The sequence below is a fragment of the Aulonocara sp. 'chitande type north' Nkhata Bay genome, linkage group LG5 (assembly GCF_057382095.1).
Source record: "Aulonocara sp. 'chitande type north' Nkhata Bay isolate Kocher_YH1m ecotype deep benthic linkage group LG5, A_spYH_male_GT1.1, whole genome shotgun sequence".
In the NCBI taxonomy this organism is placed as follows: Eukaryota; Metazoa; Chordata; class Actinopteri; order Cichliformes; family Cichlidae; genus Aulonocara; species Aulonocara sp. 'chitande type north' Nkhata Bay.
The window spans coordinates 12719558-12742544 of NC_141348.1; the positions used below are offsets into that span (position 1 = coordinate 12719558).

The 22987-nt window shown below is 41.8% G+C and overlaps 1 protein-coding gene across 1 annotated transcript in view; it reads left to right on the forward strand.

Annotated features, from left to right (window-relative positions):
* The first annotated feature begins 367 nt into the window (after positions 1-367).
* Positions 368-22987, forward strand: part of cntn3b (contactin 3b) — a 62827-nt gene continuing 40207 nt past the window's right edge. The window contains exons 1-3 of the mRNA XM_086291370.1: positions 368-967; positions 9583-9718; positions 11809-11944. Coding sequence (XP_086147496.1) covers positions 9664-9718; positions 11809-11944 — 191 coding nt within the window. The 5' untranslated portion in view covers positions 368-967; positions 9583-9663. The remainder of the gene's footprint in view (positions 968-9582; positions 9719-11808; positions 11945-22987) is intronic.

A 22987-nucleotide genomic window follows, 5' to 3' on the forward strand; every position in this document is an offset into this window, starting at 1 on the left:
ACACACACACGTTTGTTGTTGCTGTGCTTCTCAGTACAGTGAGCTAGAATCTTTATAAGGTTTTATGGTGATACATGGGCACAAAAAACAAACGCACAAAAAGTGTATTTTTTACTTGATGCATTTTCCTCGTAAACACATCGAGGTTTCTGGTGGTGAGTTCAGTGACCAGAAACACATCGATTCTTTCCTACTTTCCGTTAATCAGAAGATCACATTTACCCGCCTTCAAGCCCAGGCATGGGTTTATCATAAAAGTTTTTTGCACGCTACATTCTAGACATTACGTTACTAAAAACATATTTAGATGTTTTACGCGGCGTTTGTTTCTGAGTGCTTCTTCTTTTTAAAACCGACCAACCCTGTGGTTTCGATCTTTTTCTTTTTTCAATGTATTTATTTTATTTTTGCACTTAAATTACCTTAATTTGAACAATAAACATATAAAACGTGCATTTATGTCAGCTGCCTATAGGTTGGTGGCGCATTACCGTGCATCGATGGGTGTTTTCACGCGTCACCAGTGGGCGCTTCTTCCTGCGCACAAAGAGAGCAGAAGCCGTGTATGCGCACAATGTGAGAGTCTCCGCTCAGAGGCAGCGCTGTCCTCTGTGCTTCTTGGCAGCATCTTGTGGAAGTGCAGTTGGAGGAGGTCGCGGAACACTCTCGGCTCGGCGCGTATCGTCCTCGGCCGGCAAATGTACTTATGATTGTGGGAATTTACCGAGAGCACAGCTTACTGTTAGTCCCTTCCAAGCGAGCAGAATTAAGTGCAGAGCGCAAACACTGCTGGAGCAGAGGGCATCCTCTCTTTTTTGTTCTTGCTTTTTAAGAGGACAGGAGTTACTGTGAAAAAAAGGAAAATAAAGAAAATGAAATAACGTGTGTGAAACAACGCGTCTGACGGATAGTGGGATTACAATCACAGCAGTTTAATGAAGAGGAAAAAATCTGCATCCTAGGACAAGTAAGTGATCCTTGGAGAGCATCACTGCATACGTGCGTGTTGTCGCCCTAAATTTATGTGCATGCACATACCGTGAACTGTGTTCTGCTAAGTTTTGGTTTTGCAAACATGACAAAAATAGAAACAAACATAAGTTGGAAGGATAGAGCTTAAAAGCTCTCTTTCCTCTGGCGAGATGCCGTTGTCTAAATTTGTGCAAAGGGCACAGACGCCAAATGTGTGCGTGCTGATAGTAGGCACACGTGCACGATGCTGATGATTGCGTTTCTAGATGAGCCTCAAATGGGTTGGATGGTCCTACTGGGATTTGTACCGCTGGGGCTCATTTCCCTCATCTTTAGACAAAGTCCATATGGTGCCGCTCTGCTCAGTCACACAGAGAGAAACAGCATCAGGACCGTCCGCCTGGAGAAAAGCCTCTTTCGAACTTGTTAAAGGCGATGATATCCATCTCCAGGCGGAGGAAGGGGGGAAAGAGCATTGACCTATTATTTAAAATAGTTGCTTTTTTATTTTTCTGTGCTGCTGAGTTGTGCCTCCATGCCCTCTTAAATTATAACATTTCGATGATTTTTACCCTTTTCTCTAAAATTTTGCATACTCATGATAGTTGTGCCACACGGGGGATAGTTATTAGAGAAATGATCTTTAATAACGCGACTCCATCCTCTCTCTTTTAATCTTGTTTTCTTCTTTTTTTTTCATGCAAATCCAAATATTTGCCCATCGGTGGTCTGCACACAAGTATTCCCTTTCTTCCCACCCAGACTGCAATCGGACAGAATAGTGAACAGAAAATGCAGCCGGCTCTGCATCTTCAAAGTATCCTACCATTCAGCAGGGATTGGAATCGTTCTCCCCTCTATTCATGTTTATTTATGGCTGCTTTTCGCATAACTTTGAGAATAACAAGCAGAAGGCAAATGAGAGGTGAGACGTGTCTTTGAAAGGCATGCAGCGAATTGTTCTATAACACATAGCAGGATAGCAGTGCAAAGATGAGCTTGTGCTGTAGCACCGTTTGCTTTCAAAAACCCTTTTGATTGAACCAGAGTGGCAATTACATTCTACAGCCAGTTCCTTTACCTCTGGAAAGGCTGTGAAACGAGTTGAATAGTATAAGAAAAAATGTAAAGAGCCTACTTGAGTGTCTCCTGCTCCTCTTCCTTGACCTCCAGTCAGGTTTTTTTTTCTTTGCTTTTTTTTTTAAGGGGGGGGGGGGGGGGGGGTTGCTGCTGTATCTAGGATGAGGGTCTGGGGATGTGCCTGGCTGAGAAATGGATCGCCGCTCCCCTTTCTTCTAAGTGCACTTACTCTCTTACACCCCCCCCCCCCCCCCCCCAACCGTGTGTTAGGCAGCAGCTGAGGCATGCAGCCGTGTTTAACATTGGAGGGGATGTGTGTGTGTGTGTGTGTGTGTGTGGGGGGGGGGGGGGGGGGGGGGGGGATAGTGATTTTTCACTTGGAAATACACAGCTGTAAAATATCCTGTCCAGATGTGTATTTTAACAAATATGTAAACACGTAAAGGACAGAAAAAGTCAGGGGAGGTCATAACTGAATGTGAATTTTTTTGTTGTTTTTTGTGTGTGAAAAAGTCAACACTGAATGTGAAGTGCTTTCATGCCTCTGCTTTTCACTTAAGTGATCTTTCGTGAGTAGAACTCCTGCCTCCAGCTTTGCTCTTTGCTGTCCTCCAGCATTCAACCCTGACCTTAGCCACAGTTCTAACCGCTGCGTTTTATTCACACGCTCGCAGTGTGACATGTCAATCACATGTGTGAAGCTGCTGCTTTTTCTTTCTATCCTGCAAGGAAACATCTGAGCGTGTGTGTATGGAGGAGCGGGAGGGGTGTGTGTGTGGGGGGGCTTCTTTCATGAATGCTAATGTAGCTTTTGAGGCTTGGGTTTGGGGGGGGGGGGGGGGGGGGGGCAATTACACAAAATGCCTTTTTATTTGAAACCTTTAATGCATAATTTGCTATGGGAAGCACTGCTCACTCACCCAAGAGCCTAATGCTGAGTTATGGCGCAATCAATACCAAACAATTACCCCTTCTTTGCTTCTGTTTTCTTTCATTTTTCTTCCAAGTATTTCACTGCAGGCTGCAAAGTTGTGAAATGCAGATATTGTGCTTTGCTTTTATTTCTACATCATCTCGTTTTTCTTTGTTTTGAGGAACTATAATTTCTAAAAGAAAACCACCCTCAGCCTACTCGGGTCCTCAGTCAGTCAGAGTAAATTCAGAGTCGATTGTGAATTCTTCATTCACTGGCAAAAAGAGGCGAGCAGCTGTGGATTTAGATTGAGTCTGCCCCCGGTGGCACATCCTTGTTTCCCGGGTTCTTCTGCTGAGTGGATTTAATGGAGATGGCAGCAGATAGCCCTGAAGACAAGAACTACAATGAATAGATCATATAATGTAGTGAATCTATCCCCACTGCGCTCCGCTGTTTTGCATGTTCTGATATAGCTCTGCTGTGCATTTCCTGTGTATCGCATGTGATCTAAATGCAGACCTTGAGCTGTGATAGAAACTCTCCTTTCTTCCCTCCCTTATTAGATTCTTTTGCAATTATGCTGCCCTCAGGGGGGGAAATGGATGCCTTTAACCACCTCTCCTATCAATTATGCGCCAAACAACAGCCCCACTAACCAAGAAGTCATCTCATTTACTCTGGAATGCGTTTAGCCAATGACTTCCATTAGGTTTAGCTTCTGTGGAGGTGAAAGTGTGATGCCTCATTACATTTGGCAGAGCAATCGTTTGGCCATCATTTCGGCTGAGAAAGCTGAAGAAAGAAAATGCCACCTCGCCGCCACAAAAGCAAAGAAGTCATTTTTACTTTGCTTGGCATCCTCGCTATTGTGTTCTTTCTCTCCTAGATTTACTAAAGCTTTAGATGATCTTCAGCTCTGCAAGGAATGACACAGGTGCCGCTTTCTGAAGGTCAAAAGAGTTAAAAAATCGCCTTTATATAAGAAAACCGTTGGATGGTATTATGCAATTTTAATCTAGTAGGACTCAAAGGATTGGAGCATCGGGAGACACTTAAGCTTTGCACTGAGAGCCACTGAAAAACTGGGTATTGTGGAAACACATGCTTCTGTTTGCTGTTTTACATTTTTTTTTAAAGTTTTTGTGAATCAAATTCACAAAATACTCCAGGATGAGAATGTTATTGCAGGTTTATAAAGGTTTCAGAATGAAGCTGCTCAAGGACAGCTATCCTGTACTTGAGCAGACACTCTGCCATGTGCTGATCACAAACCAGAACATCTTTACTGGGAGATTTTTCTCTCAGGATGTTGAAGTTTGCTGGGATGATGAGCTTGAATCCTCAACTGGCTGCTAATACTACACTCGAACTGAAAAATGCAGCACACACTTTCTTTTCTTTTCTTTTTTTTTTTTGCTCCAGTAGAATCTCGAAGCGTATAATCCAATGTGATGGGGTTTTAGAGTGGCAAAACGCCCCCTTAAATTTTGAAAGACACCAAGGAAATCCACTCTGGATCTGGCTGCGCTTGCAATTACAGCAAACCGCGAACAATTACTGGCACCGGCACAGTCGAGCTAAGCCAGCTCTGGACATAAAGTTGTGATCAGGCAAATGGCATTATTTTGTCCTGTCTGTAAATTTGACTGTGCAGCACACTCCTCTATAAGATTATGTTGCCATGCCTTTCACATCAAACCCCAGCCACAAGCCTGTAGCTGATAGATCAAGTGAGCGGTTAGTATTTAGGTCTGTTTCAAAAAATTTCCAAAGATAGCCTAGGGTTAATCCACACAACAGGGTTGTGTTATAAGGAAGAGGGGTTGGGTTGAATTCTTAATCCTGAGAGGCGTATCACTTTCCTCTCACTGTGATGTAGGTCAGCGCTTGAGCAAAGCCCCTCCCGTGTCACTGATACTACAATTACAGCTCTCCATTCCACCAGCACATATGAAAAGTTTTAATGGCCCCTAACATCATCGATTACTAGATAAGGCAGAACGTCACTTCAGCACCACGTAAAGCAAAGGAGGCGAATAAAATGTTCCACCACAGAACGGCTTCTTATCACGGTAGATGCTGTGATATAAAGACTGGAATTTCCACTTTTGGCTAATTAAGAGAGTTAAATGTGAATCTGATGAAAAGTCCATAAAGCAGTCCCACTGAGTGAGTTACCAGCAATGACCTAATCCATCCAGCGATATTAAGAAGGGGAAATAAGCAATAAAGGGCCAGATATACTGTTTGTTCCAGTGAAAGCTCTCTTCTGGCATTACAAAAAACAACCATGGAGAGTTAATAAAAGAGGGCAATAAATGGAAAAAAGCAGCCTTTTCATTTTTTTTCTGTCCTTATTTTCTGTCTATTTGTTGGAGTTTGAAGTTTATTGCTAATTGCTGCATTATCTCACACTGAAAAAAAATCCCATGTCTTGCCTCATTTTGTGCTGGACATATCTGCATTATGCTTGGAGGAAACTGAAAGCCACTGAAAACAAAGCTGAACGCCAGAAGAGGTGTTATCGGAGCATATCGATTCCAGTAGGGCACGTTATTATTCATCTGCTGGAGTAAATCAAAGATGACCTGGAACCTCCAGCTAGAAGAAGTTGTGCTGTACCCACTGCGTCAAATCTTCTTTAGAAAAAGTCAGGCAGTGAAGTCTTAGTTTCTCCTAAGTGTTGAGCTTTTAATGTCATGCCACACACTGTAAAAATGCAAAATCCTCAACTTAGTCACATTCAGACTGTATTTTTCACACTTCAGCACCATGGACGGAGCAGGATGTTTCTCCCAGATCAATCATGTTGCTTCTGGAAAAAAGACCCCCTGATAATCAAGATTTAGCGAGGTCCTTCCATGTACTTTTGCAGTTGAACACGTCTTTCCCCGTGCGTCCTTTTCCTCGCCCCCAATGCCATTTCCAGTCCTTTTTGCAACCAAGCTGGACAATGCAGAGTGAAGCATTTTAGTGAAATTCTTTCATTTCTTCAACAACACCTCCAACCTCCCACTGCTTCACTGTCTTGCTTTTTTCTGGGGAAAAACGCAAACCCTATATTATGTTTTCAGATTACAAGTAACAAGCTGGGCCTGTGTAGTTACTAGTTTGCTCACACCCACCTCCGCTCTGCTTGTTTGCGGGCCCTTTGCTCTAGATTGCATTATTGTAAAGAACGGGCTACGCGTGTATCCATAAAAGGACGCATTGTTAGTAGATCACCTGCAGAGCTTTCCGCTCCCGTGGGCAGTTTTTTTCCAACTGTGGCCTCACGCTAATTTGCCCTGCTTAGTAAATCTGTTTCATGCTTCCACAAAGTTGGCGGTCTCGGAAGGGGAAGGTTTTAAAAAAGAATGGTCACAACTGGTGCATGAGAGGCTGAGATATTTTAGTCCCTCGTATGGGTCACTCTCCAGAAGGATCCTGCATTCCCCATAATGGAGAAAAATACACACTTTTAACACCAAACAAGCATCAGGCTCTCTTTAAACTTTTTTTTTTTTGTGAATAATTTCCTTGTGCCTGTTACTCCTTAAAATACACAAGGACTGTCCTTAATGCCTTTTTGAGGGGCTCCACATTTTTATTACAGCAGTTATTAAAAGCTTTGATTTCAGGGCTGAGATCGTCACTGGATTATAGAGAATTGTAACGTTAACAAAATCAGAACACAAACAAGTTTAATAAAATGCCTCTGCTGTGATTTCTTGAGCCCTACCATACAGGATTCTAAAGACAGATATTGCTACAGATATTGGTGATATAAAAGTAAAAATCTGAAAAATTGGCTGATAACTTTTTTTTGCTCAGGGGCACAGAACCTGAACAGATTTATTTAACATTTAATATGTGTAGCTATTTGAGGGTTATAAAAAAACAACTTATTTTATTGTTACAAGAAGTCACCGATTGCTCTTTTTGTATTTATTTATTTTTTATGAGCATTTTCAACAAACAAGCAAGTTGCCAATATGGAAGTTGCAGACTGCCCTCTGGTGGACAAATTACACAACATCAACAAATAACATGGTTGAAGGGTGTTTCTCTCCTCTCATCTAAACAGCACATAGCTGTGACAAAAAGCTCACTCGCTGTAGAGAGAAGTGTACCTTACTGAGTTTAATATCATTATGTCCTGCCCATAGATTTTTTTAAGCCCCTAAAAACTGAACATCACAAGTAGAGTTGCTAAGCAGGCAACTAAAAGGTAAACCGAAGTGTGAATACCATTAAAAATCAATACAAGCCCAAGAAATGAACAAGCCTTACTGACTAACTAATTAAGTCTACCTAACTAACTAATGTTATTAATTGCTATTCCATAGTAACTCCAGACATCACACATCTACAAGACAAAATGTTGGCTTATCAATTATTCAAAGGAGCTTGCAAAGAAAAGCGTCTGGACTTCTTTAAGTTGCTTGAAGACGTTTCACCTCTCATCCGAGAAGTTTCTTCAGTTCTAAGGTCAAATGGTGGAGAGTCCCAGATATAAACCTAGTGGGAGTAACCCCCCACAGAGGGACAACAGGACCCCCTGATGATCCTCTAATCGCCTGAGCCAAGGTGTGAAACTGGGTGTGGGTCCCAATCAGCCAGAGTTTCGGGTGTGTTCATTGTGAAACCTGGCCCCACCTTATCATGCGAATTCCTGAGGTCAGATGGCCCAGGATGTGAGTGGGCGTTAAGGCGTCTGGGAAGGGATCTCAAAACTGGATTATAGATGGCAGACAGTTGGTGTCGTAAACCCCCGCCTCTGTTCAAAGATGGTCGCTCACAGTGGGCATAGATGGCTTCTTTCACTCCTCTTTCAAACCATCTGTCCTCTCTGTCCAAAATGTGAACATTGGCATCCTCGAAAGAGTGTCCTTTATCCTTAAGATGCAGATGGACTGCTGAGTTGGAGTAATTAGGACCCTACACCACCGGGCAGAACATGTTCCCTCTAAGCCTGAAGGAAAAAAGAAGGAACACAAACATGTAAAGGAAGCACTCAAAACGTGCGGCTATCCTAAATGGGCGTTCTTAAAGTCAGCAAAGAGGCACAGAAAAGAAGACCAGACACCAGCGAGGGAGGATAAGAAGGACAGACGCAACAACATTGTCATCCCCTATGTAGCCGGTGTATCAGAGAAACTCAGGAGAGTTTTCTCCAAGCATGACATCCCAGTGTATTTCAGACCCAGCAACACGCTCAGACAAAAACTGGTTCACCCGAAAGACAAAACGCCAAAACACAAACTTAACAATGTGGTGTATGCTGTACAGTGCAGCGAGGAATGCTCAGACCTCTACATTAGAGAGACCAAACAGCCACTTCACAAGCGCATGGCACAACACAGAAGAGCCACCTCCACAGGACAAGACTCAGCAGTCCATCTGCATCTTAAGGATAAAGGACACTCTTTCGAGGATGCCAATGTTCACATTTTGGACAGAGAGGACAGATGGTTTGAAAGAGGAGTGAAAGAAGCCATCTATGTCCACTGTGAGCGACCATCTTTGAACAGAGGCGGTGGTTTACAACACCAACTGTCTGCCATCTATAATCCAGTTTTGAGATCCCTTCCCAGACGCCTTAACGCCCACTCACATCCTGGGCCATCTGACCTCAGGAATTCGCATGATAAGGTGGGGCCAGGTTTCACAATGAACACACCCGAAACTCTGGCTGATTGGGACCCACACCCAGTTTCACACCTTGGCTCAGGCGATTAGAGGATCATCAGGGGGTCCTTTTGTCCCTCTGTGGGGGGTTACTCCCACTAGGTTTATATCTGGGACTCTCCACCATTTGACCTTAGAACTGAAGAAGCTTCTCAGATGAGAGGTGAAATGTCTTCAAGCAACTTAAAGAAGTCCAGACGCTTTTCTTTGCAAGCTCCTTTGACTACGATGACCTGGATGACTGAGAACCTTCACAGACTTATCAATTATTAAGCATCTAGTTAGGGTAAGGCAATAGGATGGCACACGTCTGTCCTCTATTGTCAGTCCTGTTTTCACAGTTTCAGTGTGTGGCACTCATGTATTTCTCATGTTTTTCTTGTTGATCGAAGGAAATCTGATTTATGTATACAGAAATGAAAACAGTCACTTTGCTTACATTCAGTCGGCCACCAAAGTCTTTGTTAAAGTACGAAATAGCATTTTGTGGAGTGCTGGTACACAGTCTGCCAGCTCCTATTAATAGTCAAATTGGGAGAGAGATGTGTCTTTTGAGGTCAATCATTTCCTTCCTCACTTCTCTTTAAAGCAGCAGAATTGAGCTTGTTAGGCGGGATGAGAAACACACACAGTAAAAGAAAACATGCCCATTTAGCAGCTGTTTCTCTTCTTCTTCCTCTTCTTCTTCTGCGCCACCTGAGAGAGAAAAAAAACCCCTCTCACAGCTGGGTTGTATCCTCAGGTTTTTGTCTGCTGCTGCATTTCCTCACTTCCTCAACATTCACTTTACAGTAACTCAAAAATAATAGGAACCAATTATGGAAGTTAGCAGTGATGTAATCGTGTTTTCTTTTTGGTTTTTTGGTTTTTTTGCTGTTGAATGCTTGTCGTATTTGGATCAAAATGTCATATTTTAATCACATCCATTATTACTTTCCCTTCAGATTAAAACTCTTGTATTCAAGCGAGAGCATTCCATTCACAAGCAATTGGATGAGAGTCTACTTAGCCCTCGGCAACTAAAGATGATGCTACCATGGAAACAAATTGTTCTGCTATCAATCACCGGATGCCTTGCAGGTAAGGTATTTTACACGTATTGTATCTGAGTCTCACTGCACATGTTGTTATGGTTTATGTCACCACAAAACCTCTCCTGAGAAAGACTCATTTTTAATGTGTGTGCATTAAAGTACAGTCTTCTTATGTTCTTTTTGCATTTTTTTTTTTTTACATTCTCACAGCAGTGTTTTTTTTTTAAATAAAGAGGAAATAGCTGAGCATTTGCAAGTAACCTTAGAAAAATCTTCTGACCAAAAAAAGGTTACACTAATTAAACCACAGTCATTATATGTACAGTGTTCCAGCATGATGTCCTTCACCATTCCCTAGAGCGGTGTGCCCACTGCACGTTTTCACTACCCCGTCAGGGACATCTGGGAGTCCAATCCTATTCCTGTTTATGGCCTGTCCCGATCATTATCAGGATCCATGCAGTGAATCCAGACTCACATTTTAGCACAATCTACTTGCCACCGCGCCTCATTCTGCCCTTGTGCAGCCACCTGGGATTCTACAGCAGAAGCACAGAGACTCAGAATGTCAACCCTTGTTCAAATGACATTGTAAATCCCAATGAATGTTATTCAAATTGGCTCATGGGTAATTCACAGCCCTGCACCCAAAGGAGCGAAATCCAAGCAGCCTCACCTTGCTAGCGGACGAGTTTTTTTAACAGGGCCTGTAGGTGCTAGTTCTTATTCGGTGTTGTCATCACGCACCGGGAGCGTCTCGGCAGTCGCTGCGGCCGATAACAATCATTAATGACATGTGAAGCGAGGTGCTGTCTTGGTTCTCCGTTCTGGGACAATGAAGCAGCCACACGGAATAAACTCACACCTGTGTTGTTAGCCTGTGGGATGAATGAATTCACTCCTGCATTCGCTCACGCTACCATCATTTGTTGATAGATCATTCGGCAGCAATTGTTTTGAAACGTGATGCTTTTCATCCCTAATTTCACCTCCGGATTTCTCCAAGTCCTTCTTCCCTGTGTTCCCAAAGCACTGCCGAGAGCAGCCGTGACTCACCGCCCTGCCTCGTTACTCAACCTGTTTTGATTCCTTGACACATTTTCACCGATTAAAACCACATGTAGAACTGCTAGCCACGTGCCACAATCTGTTACCAGTAGGATATTAATTAGGCCTACACTGGCCGTCTGTTGACTCTGCTTTAGCACCAGATTGTGTTCAACATCCTTTCATTTTTGGCTGCTGGCAGATGAGCGCATCCTTATGGCCTCAATTAACATGCATGAGTAACATGGCGTAGATGTTCCGAAAATACAACGCCTCGCTTTATTTATCAACCCAGTCATACCCAAGCCATCGTTAATTACTGGGGGAATATGTGAAAACGGGCTCTCTGCATTAACTGTTGTTGACTTAGGCGCTTAACTTAAGTCCCTGCACTGTATTCAGCTGTTCCTGGCAAGTAATTAACAACCACCTCACTTTAGTTATATCAGTCAGCGAGCTCTGTTTGACTCGCTAGAACTCACAAATCTCTTAGCCAGCTAAATATTGCAATCAAAGCAGTAGGTGACATATTTTCCAGGATTTTTATTTACTCGCATAATCACATCCGGCTACAATATAATGATTTGTCACAAGGATAAAATGACAGAATGAAGCAGGGCCTTATGGAAAACTGGCCTAGTGTGTAGAACTTGAGTGAATTCGCATAAGTGCCTCGGCCATTGCTCTTTTCCTCATTATTCCAAGTGTCACACTCATCTGAAAAATGCAGTAGCACACAGAGGAACAGATAACAAATATGTCAGCATTAGCTGTTAATGCCTAACATGGGTAAGTAGGATTTACTCTCCTTGCAGCAAGATAAGCAAATAATGTACACAACACATCACGAGGAGTGTCCTAATGCATTCTTCTTTGTAAAGTGAGGTACTGCTCAGAGAATAGGAGGTAGTATACTGCATAGAGTATATTGAAAAAGTAATATACACTGAGTGTCAGAAGGTTCCTGTATTTCTGCAAGATTAACTATTTGCCCTCACAGAGATTGTGCTTCTTCCAGTATTTTCTCTTAAGGTCAAAGAGACAAATTTTCTAGCTTGTACAACCATAGACTTTCTCCCCTTTCTACAGCCTGTACAGAGGATGTCATATTTCAAGGGCCAAGATGGAGGACGGAGCCAAGTGACCTCATTTTACCAATCAACTCCCCAGACCACCAGGCTACCATTACGTGTGAGGCAGAGGGGAGCCCTCCTCCACAGTACAGGTAAATTACCACATCAAAGTGCCATTCCCCACAAGCCTCAGCTGTCTACCTGCTCCGTGCTCCACGTCTGCGTCGCGTGCTGAAAATCCAATCCGGCTTAATTGCTTGTGAACCTTCATTGCTGCTTCCACAGAAATCAAAGACAGTCCCAATAGTGTTGGATGCTATCGATTTGTTAGAGAACAACGTTTTCTGGACATAAATGCTCGAGAGAGAGATAAGGTGCCATCCAACAAGGAGACAAGCTTCAAAGAGCAACTGCTTAATTGAGCATCTGTTTCTAATTGAAAAAAAAAAGCTTATCTGTTTTTGGCCTGAGCTATGATGTGGAGTTGGAGTCATGGAGCCGCCACTGTGGTTGATGAATATGCTAACACCTAAGATACGAGTGAGGTTAACCTTATTAGTGATAAGATTTAAGGCATGGTGCGAAATGAAGCTGGCGATTTATAATATGGTGCACGGCTTAAGAAATCATTAGGAGAGAAAAGGAGATTTGAGCGACTCATTTGCACTGCAGATCCTTTGATATCTCTGTGGCTATTCCCTGGTGGTGCAGGGAGCCCGGCTTGAAAATGGCAGCTGGCTGTGTTGTTTTTTTTTGTGGTAGATTGTGTTTCAGAGCTTGGTCAGCACCATGTAGATGCACAGCAAGCAGAGGATAGAGGCAGTAACCTTGTGAGTGACATTCTGTTAAACGCTTACATTTCCTATAATGTGCGTGCACTGAAAACATGGTTCAGGCAGAGCAGCGGGGGGGGTATCACTGTACATGTTGTGCAACCTGAGCTGGGATGAAGGCAAAACCATCACTTGCATTATCTCACCCGCAACTTTCTGACATTCACTTGTGTTGTTTGAGAGGTTTTCTCTTTGGGGCTCTTTGCAGCAGTAGGAAATGCCATTGTTGTCAGGATGATCCGCAGTTTGTTCTCTAGCTGAGCAAGCAGAGGTATCATGTAATATTAGAGGAGTGGATATACACAGATTCTCACTGCAAGAGTGTATCCTCATTTTAAAGCTGCTCTAATCAATATTTTAAGTGAACAGTGGCTCATATGACAGTGTGTTATGTGAAAGGACTCATTTGTAGTGGCAGACACCCACAACTTAGGTTTACGCTACTAGCTAGCACCACAGTCAATGGACATAGCCTTTAACATTTAGCAACATGCCAGATCTATTTGTCATAGATATAAAACAAAGGCTAAGAGGACTAAAACAGGGTTAGGAGTTTAATTTCTCGGGAATCATAGTAATACAACTACAAAAGAATGCTAATGTAGCTGCTAGTGTGGCAAGTTTGCTAACAGGTTAGCGATAGCTTTGTCGCAAGGTAATATTTTGTTATTCATGTAACTTTTAGGTTGTTCTGACCCAACTGGGCCAAACGGGTAGTAACAGTGTTTATGAAGTAACTGTGTGTGTGTCTGTGATACAGTGGTCATTCATAATGTTTAAGCCTGATTGATACAGGTGTGTTTTCTAATACTGATTTTTTATGGGTAATATCAATTGTAATATCAGTATGTCAACATTCTTTATATATTTCTAAAAAAATAAAAACTTGTACAGGATTAGTATTTTGGTATACTGAAAAGGGAAAGTTATGGCATCTTTGGGTATAAACTTTGAAGGAAAGTATTTAACAAACTACTAAGCAAATGAACCGCCTTCTCAGAAGTGGCGAGAGTACAGAGCGTAGTGCAGACAATGTGATGACACAATGTCTTAATTACTCCAAGCAACATTTTTGTTATGTAAGTTTTCCTATCAGCAAATACTGAAGAGCAAACACTCACTGCTTACTTTAACTGTTTCTTAATGCAAGTATCTAACTACCCAATCACATAGCAACAACATGTGCTCAGGCAGGTAGACACACTGAAGTTCAATCTAAACATGAGAATGGGCAAGGAAGGTGATTTAAGTGACTTTGAACGTGGCATGGTTGTTGGTGCCGGATGGGCAGGTCTAAGTATTTCATAAACTGCTGCACTAGTGGGGTTTTTCCACACAGCCATATCTAGGATTTACAGAGAATGGTCCAATAAAGAGAAAATATATAGTGAGCGGCAGTTCTCTGTGAAAAAATACCTTGTTGATGCCAGAGGTCAGAAGAAACTACTCAGATCTGCTGTGAGTTGATAGGAAGGGATGAGTTGATCACCACTTGTTACAAGGTATGCATAAGAGCACAGTACATTGAAACATGAAGCAGATGGGCTGCAGCAGGAGAAGACCATATTGGATGTCACTGCTGTCAGCTAAGAACAGGACATTTAAGGCTACAGCTGAACAACAGAAGACTGGAAAAACATTGCCTGGTCTGATGAGTCTAGATTTCTGCTGCAACATTTGGATGGCAGGGTTGGAATTGTGATTTAAAAAAGATGAAGGCATGGCCTTCCTGCTGTGCATGAGTGGTTCAGGCTGGTTGTGGTTTTGTGATAACATGGGGATATATTTCCCCAGCCCTTCAGTATCAACTGAGTATTGTTTAAACACCACAGCTTACCTGAGTGCTGTTGCTTACGATTTATAGATCCTTTTATGACCACAGTGTACCAATGTTATGAACGCTGCTTCCAACGAAATAACGTGTCATGTCACAAAGATGACATCATGTCCAACATGGCTGTGCAGTCTACAAATCTGCATCGACTATGTGATGGTATCCTGTCAGCATGAAGCAAAATCTCTAAGAAGAGTTTCCAGCACTTTGTTCAATGTATCCCATGAAGAATTAAGGTAGTTCTGAATGCAAAAAGGGGTCCCAGTACCAGCAAGATGTAACTAATGAATTGTACTGCTGTCTGTAATATGCTAATATCAGTTATTACCTGCACCAGCAAAATCTTGGTGAACAGTCCCTGAAAAGACATTGATAGGTGCAAAGCTCTGTTTTCAGGCAGTTGAAACAACTTCTTTTTTCCCCCTTTCACTTTTCAACCAAATTATATGGGGTTCTGTTCTTTTTAATGTAGTTCTTAATTTGGGCAAAATTACACTGCATGAAAGGCAGCCCAGTTTTCAGGAACTATGACTCAATACAGCTATGACTGGTTGATCAATTTAAGCCCACAAAACAACAGCCGTGGACAGTTGGTGCTTGGTGGGTAATATCACCCTACGATATTGAAGATATACACCGCCCACATGTTCAGGAGTTTTGCTGATAAAAAGTCATTTTTATTGCCCTTTTGTTTTTATTATTTCTCTGATTTCAAATGCATTTCCTGCTTAACTCTACCCTACCTCGCTGGCGAGGCCTTGTGTGGCTTCTCATTTTCTGCAGTATCTGTCGTTCGCTAATTTTTCTGTGTTTCAAACCACTCCACTTCTGTTTGTAGAACAAAAACAACACAGATATCTCACGTTGTCCAATTTCATCTAGGTCAGTAGCTCTCGGAGTCACTGCCATCGCGTATTAATAAATAATGTGAAACGAGGTTTAAAAGGAAAAATTGATGTTTGAGTAAGCATACTCTGACCACTGTGGATTGACATTTTTGATAATGCTTTTAAAGACACTAGATTTTTGCCCTTAATGTTACTTTGAAGAAAGAGTCATTTTTGAGCTTTATTTGGGTTGCATCAGTTTTTGTGACACTGATTGTCCTTGACTTGTTTCCCTTCGGGCAAGGAGAGGACTTTTTTTTCTTTTTGTCCTGGTGATAAAATAGAAAGCGTAAATTCTTTGCAATTTATTTCACCAACACTGAAATTAGAAGCTCAAAACGTCCTAAATGTAAGCTGAAAGAAATGCCTTTAGGAAGTGGTCATGCTGTGACTTTCAGCAGACTGGGCATAAACTATATGCACAAGCCTACACACTGCCAATGAATAGTATTTATATAATTAGATATGCCAAGCGAGAGAGGGTATTACATTCAGAGCACTTAATTTCCTCAGTTACTCTAGCTATTAAGGAAATTCCATCAATTTGGTCTAATATCCATACAGAAAATTGGGCCACACAGTATTGAATCTGCCAGAAATGATGATGTTGTTAACCCTCATGAGCGAGCCTCGAATGTGTTTGTAGCAGTGAGTTTGTCTTTTCGATTAGTATTAGGTATTTCGGCTTTTCAGCATCTCGCATGGCGCTGGAAAACACCTGAGGACATTTAGCGCTTTTAAAATGATCAATTATGAATCAGATATTACCCGAATCAATTTCACTTTCACTTTATTCGCGGAGGCCAGATGTGCACAATGTGGTAGAAATCTATAGCAGGTTTAATATAGAGTGAACAGTCCAAGCCAAAAAGTAGCCTCTGCGTCATCTGACATGTCATCTGTTGTTGTTTGTGTTTTCTTTATTGTATTATCAGATGAGACACCTTTGGCAGCTTCGCGTGTCACCTGCAGTTTCTATGCAAGGATGTACCTCGCCTTCATCACCTTATCAGACACTTTCACACAATCCGACGAATCTTCTTTCTGCTTCTCTTCTGATCTAGCGCTCTCTTAAAATAGGCCAAGTTTCTGTTAGAAGGGACTTACTTGGCACCATCTTAACATTAGCCAACTTCTCTTGACACATGACACAGTCAGGCTGAGGGCTATTGTTGACCCCGTAAGACAGGCAGCTTTCACCAGAGTGTCATACTGACACTTCTTCCCCCCCTGGTTTCTTTAGGTCATGGGTCCTCTTCACTGGCGGTTATTGGTGGTTTCCAATTTCCTCCTCATTAACCTCCTCACTGTTAGTTAGTCGGGGCCTTTGATGTGTCACTTTTTTTTTTCACATCCTCCAATAACTGCTTGAAGTTGATATTAATAAATTATATTTTCTACAGTTTTATATTGCAATTACAGAATATAGTCAAAAGGTCCCACCCAACTGACCTCCGCTGACACTTGTGTGGCTCGGTACAGTATATTGGAACCAGTGGCGTAGACCAGCGGTCCCCAACCTTTTTTGCGCCACAGACCGGTTTAATGTCAGACAATATTTTCACAGACTGGCCTTTAAGGTGTTGCGGATAAATACAACAAAATAAAATGATACGACCAAGACAAAAACTGTGGTATTCTGTAAATATAATAATAATAATAATAAATGCGAATTCACTGTGTAATTGTGTAACTTTATTAGCAGCGTCCTCCTGAAATGCGCCAACAACATTGAGAGTAACATCCTCCTCTCTGCCCCTTAATGCTCTCTGGTCGCTATGGTAACACGTAAATATTTCTTTCAAAATAAGACACACAGCTACAATACGGGGGAAACCGAGTTAAACCTGATAAAAACCCCGAGAACCATAAATGTCACACCTGAGCCTCAACTCTCGCGGCCCAGTACCAAACGACTCACAGGGGTTGGGGACCGCTGGTGTAGACCATATTTACATAAGGCACTATGCTGGTAAAAGACCAGTATGCCACAGCAACTTAGAACAAGAACTTGTATTTTTTCTTCAGAGTCTAGAAATTCTAAAGAGACCAAAACAAGCACTCCGTTTGTCCATCTCTGAATACAATCTGATTTTCCTTTCTTATGCACCTCTCAACCAAAGCCCAGTGGCTCTTGCTGAGTCTGTAAATGTTAAATAAAAAGGCTCTCAAATTTACAGTTATAGTTTTTAAGAATAGCTCAGTAATTTCCCGAAACAGCTGGGCACCGGAAAGGTTGACTAAACAAGAGTAAACACCTCATTTGTTCAAGACCATTTTCAGCAGGGGATGAGTACAGCTTTGGCGAGCACCTGTGCATTTATGGCAGCGGGATTGTGGATCGATTCAAAGTAAACAGCAGTACCCATGTTCCCAGTCATAAAGGAACGTGTCACTCAGTGCATCGATGTGGGTCACTGATGCGTTTTTAATAGATGTCTGACAACAGAGGAGCTCTGCTGCACGGAGGAATAAGATCCATCTGTCGTTGGATGGACACAAAATACTCGTAACACACAAAACTGACAGAAAGAAGAAAATGTTTGGTGTCACCCGGCTCACGCCTGTAATTTGGGGTAAATCATTAGCAGCAACTCTCAGTGTTGTAGTGTCAGTCATGAGAGAAAGTGCTTTTGAGCCTTCGTGCTGTTGTCAGTTTGCACGGATGCTCAACAGTCACACATGGAAAAATCCATCACAGAAAAGACCCAGCAGAGCAGAATGCGGACTGGCATTACAGAAAATGGAAGGAAACCACTAAGTGAGGAAGGCAAGGATGACAAAATCTAAAAATAAACACTTCCTGACATATTTTCTCCTGTAATATACTGAAAACAGACAGATTGGTGAAATTTAGCAGTCATGTAGAGGTGGATTATTCTTCTAACACAGGACTGAATGAGTTGGAAAAAAAAAATCTGTGTGGTTGATTTAAATAGAACTTACACATATGTGGCAGATATGATAAAATGAGAATGCCTCGTTGTCATTTGTGTTTATGCTCATAATCCCAGTGAGTTATTGTCGCTAGCTGGCTTCATAACGCCTGATTTTGTTTTCAGCGCGCCGTTCCACCTTCACCTCGCCTACACGGTGAATATATGAACGGGAACCCTGACAGTTTTTCAGTTGACAAATAGTCCAGCGTAGCGCCAGAGCACACTCCGGGGCTCAGGGCGCTGCTTTATGAATACACCTGTCACTGTGTTTACTATGAATCTGCCGTAACACAGAATCAAGGGCACAGTAGTGATTGGAAAAGGGGAATAAAAAAAGTGCTTAGGTTGGGGTCTGCTATCATGTAATGCGACTTCGGGCAGATGCACGACTCTACCTTTGTTTACCAGTTGGAACGGGGTAACAGGGACACGCGTAGAACTGGGAGGGTGTGATTAGAATTCAGTCACAGATAACGGCACCGAATCGAGAAACTGTAACAAATAGAATCGATTTTTATCTTTTAGAGAGTTACATGCTCTTTTATAGGCTGAGAAAATTCTCTGAGCCTCGGGCTTGCAAAATCATTTCAAAAACAAATGGATGAACTGAGAGAGAGTGCAGCGATGTGGTCTTAGGCGCAGGTTAATTCTGCATATGTGGACTTTGATCGCGCTGCACGAGTATTCATGCTATATTATCTGTATCTACTAATATATCGCTAAGCTCACAGGATTTTGCACAGCAAAGCGACACTGATACAGGGCGATTTTAAGTCTGTCTGTGGTGTTACGTTCTTACGTTTGGCTCGACAGCAAAATGAACACCATTTTATTAAAAGGCAGCAGCAATAGCCTGCTAAATATAAAAGCAGAGAGTACCCTGGTCAGCAGTTGAATTTCCATTATCAGCTCCTAAGCCCTGCAATTGTGTATGTGTGAACTGCATGTGGTCTCGGTGGTCACTGCTGTCTCTGTGGGTGTCTGGCCTCAAGGAAAGCCAGGTGAGCCAGTGGTGCAGTATCGTCCCCGGTCTATTTGACGAGGAGACCTCATGCAAAATTGATGTGAACCTCAAGGTCACGAGGAGTTCATTCAGAGCATGCTCAGTCTGTGCCTGCAGCACACCGCAGCAAATAGGACTGTTCTCCTGGACTCTCTCTCTGTGACTTACTGTAAGCTCCTCTCTGCCTGATGTGATGTTGGATTCAGTGTGTTTCACTCAGCGCACTAACATTAAGAACTCTGGCTTGCCAAACTCTTTTACTGATGCAGTAAAAGAGTTTAAGTGTTTTATTGAGTTGCCAGGTTGGGAAGAAAAAAAAACCCTCTTTCAGCATGACTCTCTGTAATTCATCTTCTCCTTTAAATCCATTTATAACAACCTATTATCACTGACAGATACAGATTACTGTAAGAACCCATAACAAATCACTTACTAGAATTTGAAACTGAAGACTTGAACATTTTTTTGTCTTTTTCAGTGACTTACTCTGAGAGAACTTTTGCTCCCAGTTTATTTGACAGCATGAACCCATAGTTCACTTATATTATATTATCTCTTATATTGATACTTAATAACATCCATATGAATGATGTATTTTTTTATTTAAAACCGTTTATTAATGGATACATTTTGTGATAAAACGCAACACCTTTGCAAAATGTTGAGCTTTTACAAACACCTTACATTTATGACAGCTAATATGTGTAAAAGCTTTTATTAATAATCTAAAATTGTCAATCTGATTGATTATTGGAAACTGCAGACACGTTTATTATACATGTGATGACGGTTCATTCACACATATGGAAAGTAAGACTCATAATTTAACTGTCATTATTGAGTTAATAACATTAAAAACTCTTGGTCCTAGTTTATGTGTACTTTTATGTGTTAAAGACTAACTGCCTTTAATTTTAAAAAGCTGAAACATTCATTTTTCTTATGCTTTTATAAGTTAGAAACTATAGATTTGTTAATGTACAAATTAGAACATTTATTTATGTAAGTGATGCAATTTTGATCTTTCCTGACAACTTGATGTCATCATTTGGAAGAGTTCAATAAGGTAAAGTACAAAAACATCTGTAAAAGCCATTGTCAATAACAAAATGCAGTGTAACACAGTCTACATTTAAATAGTCGGTAGTTAAAAATATCGAATATACAAAGCATCAGTAAATTTATTAATCACTAATAAAATTCAGACTTTCTAAAAATGATTGTATATTATACAGACACATTTTTGATGGGCATGATCTGAATTGTCTATAAAATAGAGTGATCACTGATTTTGAATGGTGACTGAATGAATGTATGTAAATAAGTAAGTGATGAGGGAAATGCACGCATTGATTATCAGGTACTACATGCAGGAATTCTGCAGAAAGCAGGTGAGACTGAGACGTCTGTCACATTTTCTCAAATGAAATAAAATTCAAATAAACTGTAAAATAAATTTAACAGGTGAAAGTGGAAAATCTCACTATGTGCACATCCGAGGCCCACAAAGCTGTGACAGAGCACTCCATTAAGAGATAGGTACATTTCTACTTTCTTGTCCCTTTGATGTAAAGCAGTGCAGACTGGTTGGGTCTATAGAGATGTTTTGCACAGCGTGTTATGTGGATGTTCTTTCATATGTTTTCAGAGCTTACACTGTCACCATGGGAAAAGTTGCAAGAGCGGGCTCATTATTTAGCTCAAAATTGGACGGTAATGGCAAACACTGGCATAGCTGCATCCTGCAATGACTAAAGGACAGCGCATGTTACACAAGACTGTGCTTACAAGAAGTCAGCATCCCTTTTGCCCTTGTTGATATTTCCTTATCTATGAATCCCATACAAAAAAAAAGGTTCCCCAGGTCTGCTAATATCAAAGCTTGTCTCAGATGTTTGTGCAGCACAAGTGGGTGGGTGGCCTACTGATTGTGTTGGTGGAGCAGAGGCACCATCGCTGTCTGCTCCATGGGTGTGTGATCTGTCCAGGCTACCCACCTTCCTTTCCCATTAAGTTCAATCATGCTGGGTTGCTGCAAGTCTGACTAGCTTCTCATCCTTTGCCATTTAACCTCCTCTCACACATACAATAATCCTCCCTTTGGCACAAACAGAGGAAGAATTGGACAGTGGAGAATTCAAATGGAGGCATAAAGGGACATCATGAGCAAATAGTGAAATGGTAGTGTTTTATTTTGAACACCTGTGCTGTCAGATATATTCTTGGAAACCTGAGCTTTTTCAAGTTCAGGAAATTTAAAAGTAATATTGTTGGAACAGTGACAAAATCAGTCAGATTAAGTGACGGGCACAGACTGTTAGATGATAATACAGGCTACGAGATGAAAGACAGCTTCGTCTTTTGTAATCTGTCAGGGAGGAAACTGGGGAGAACCACGAATGGCTTTAGGAATATATGAGGCATCATCCTAACTGCCTGCTAGTTTGCCTAGGAAGGAACAGATGTATATTGATTTTTTTCCCCCCATGTCACTGGAATTGTCATTTTACAGTCCTGTTGCAAAGGCAGCATTACACATGGCATTAAAATATTTCTTTACTTCTAAAATAGTTTGAGGAACTCTGATTTTTTATCAGTGTTAACGCTCTGTGATGCTCTGTACCGTATAGGAGTTTTGCATCTCCTTGAAATCCAGTGAAATACATATGAAGTGTTTTTATTATTCAGCGTGAACATTATTCAGTGTTTCCTCTCTGATGGTAGCTGTGATTAATAGCTGTCACTTCCTGAATTCTGTTTGCATGACAGAGTGTCTCGTGACCTTTCTTTGAAGGAAATGGTCTGTAGACAATGCAATATGAAAGTGTCAGAAAGCAATAAGTCAGAAACACAAAAGCACAAACAGAAAACTAATTAGAAAGCACTCAAAGAATGCATAAATCTGCCAGAGCCGCACAGACCTTTACATGTGTAATTCTCCAACCACAAAATGTTTACACATTTTATTTTCCATTTATATTTCAATTTGCATCAGATTGCACACATTGTAGGCATACAGTCATAGTATTTCTTTTTCATTTACATCTACGCTACAAAAACTCCAATGTCTACAGCCACGATGGCTGCTTTATGAAGTTGTGCATATACTTTGCACAGAAGTAAATGTAGCAGTATAGATACATAGATATCTTCACAGTGGGAAAGGTATGACTTACCTGTAATCAGGATCATTTAATACCATAAAAAGTAGCTGTAAATCCAGATGACATGTGAGAAAAGTATTTAATTATATTATTTTACAGTTACTTTGCTGCCCCAAGTGGAGGAGTTCAAGTATCTCGGGGTCTTGTTCGCGAGTGATGGGAGAAGGGAGCTGGAGATCGACAGACGGATTGGGGCTGCGGCTGCAGTAATGCGGACGCTGCACCGGTCAGTCGTGGTGAAGAGGGAGCTGAGTGTAAAAGCGAAGCTCTCAATTTACCGGTCGATCTACGTCCCTACCCTCACCTATGGCCACGAGCTGTGGGTAGTGACCGAAAGAACGAGATCGCGGATACAAGCGGCGGAAATGAGCTTCCTCCGAAGGGTGGCTGGCCTCTCCCTTAGAGATAGGGTGAGAAGTTCGGCCATCCGGGAGGGGCTTAGAGTAGAGCAGCTGCTGCTCCACATCGAAAGGAGCCAGCTGAGGTGGTTCGGGCATCTGGCAAGGATGCCCCCTGGGCGCCTCCTGGGCGAGGT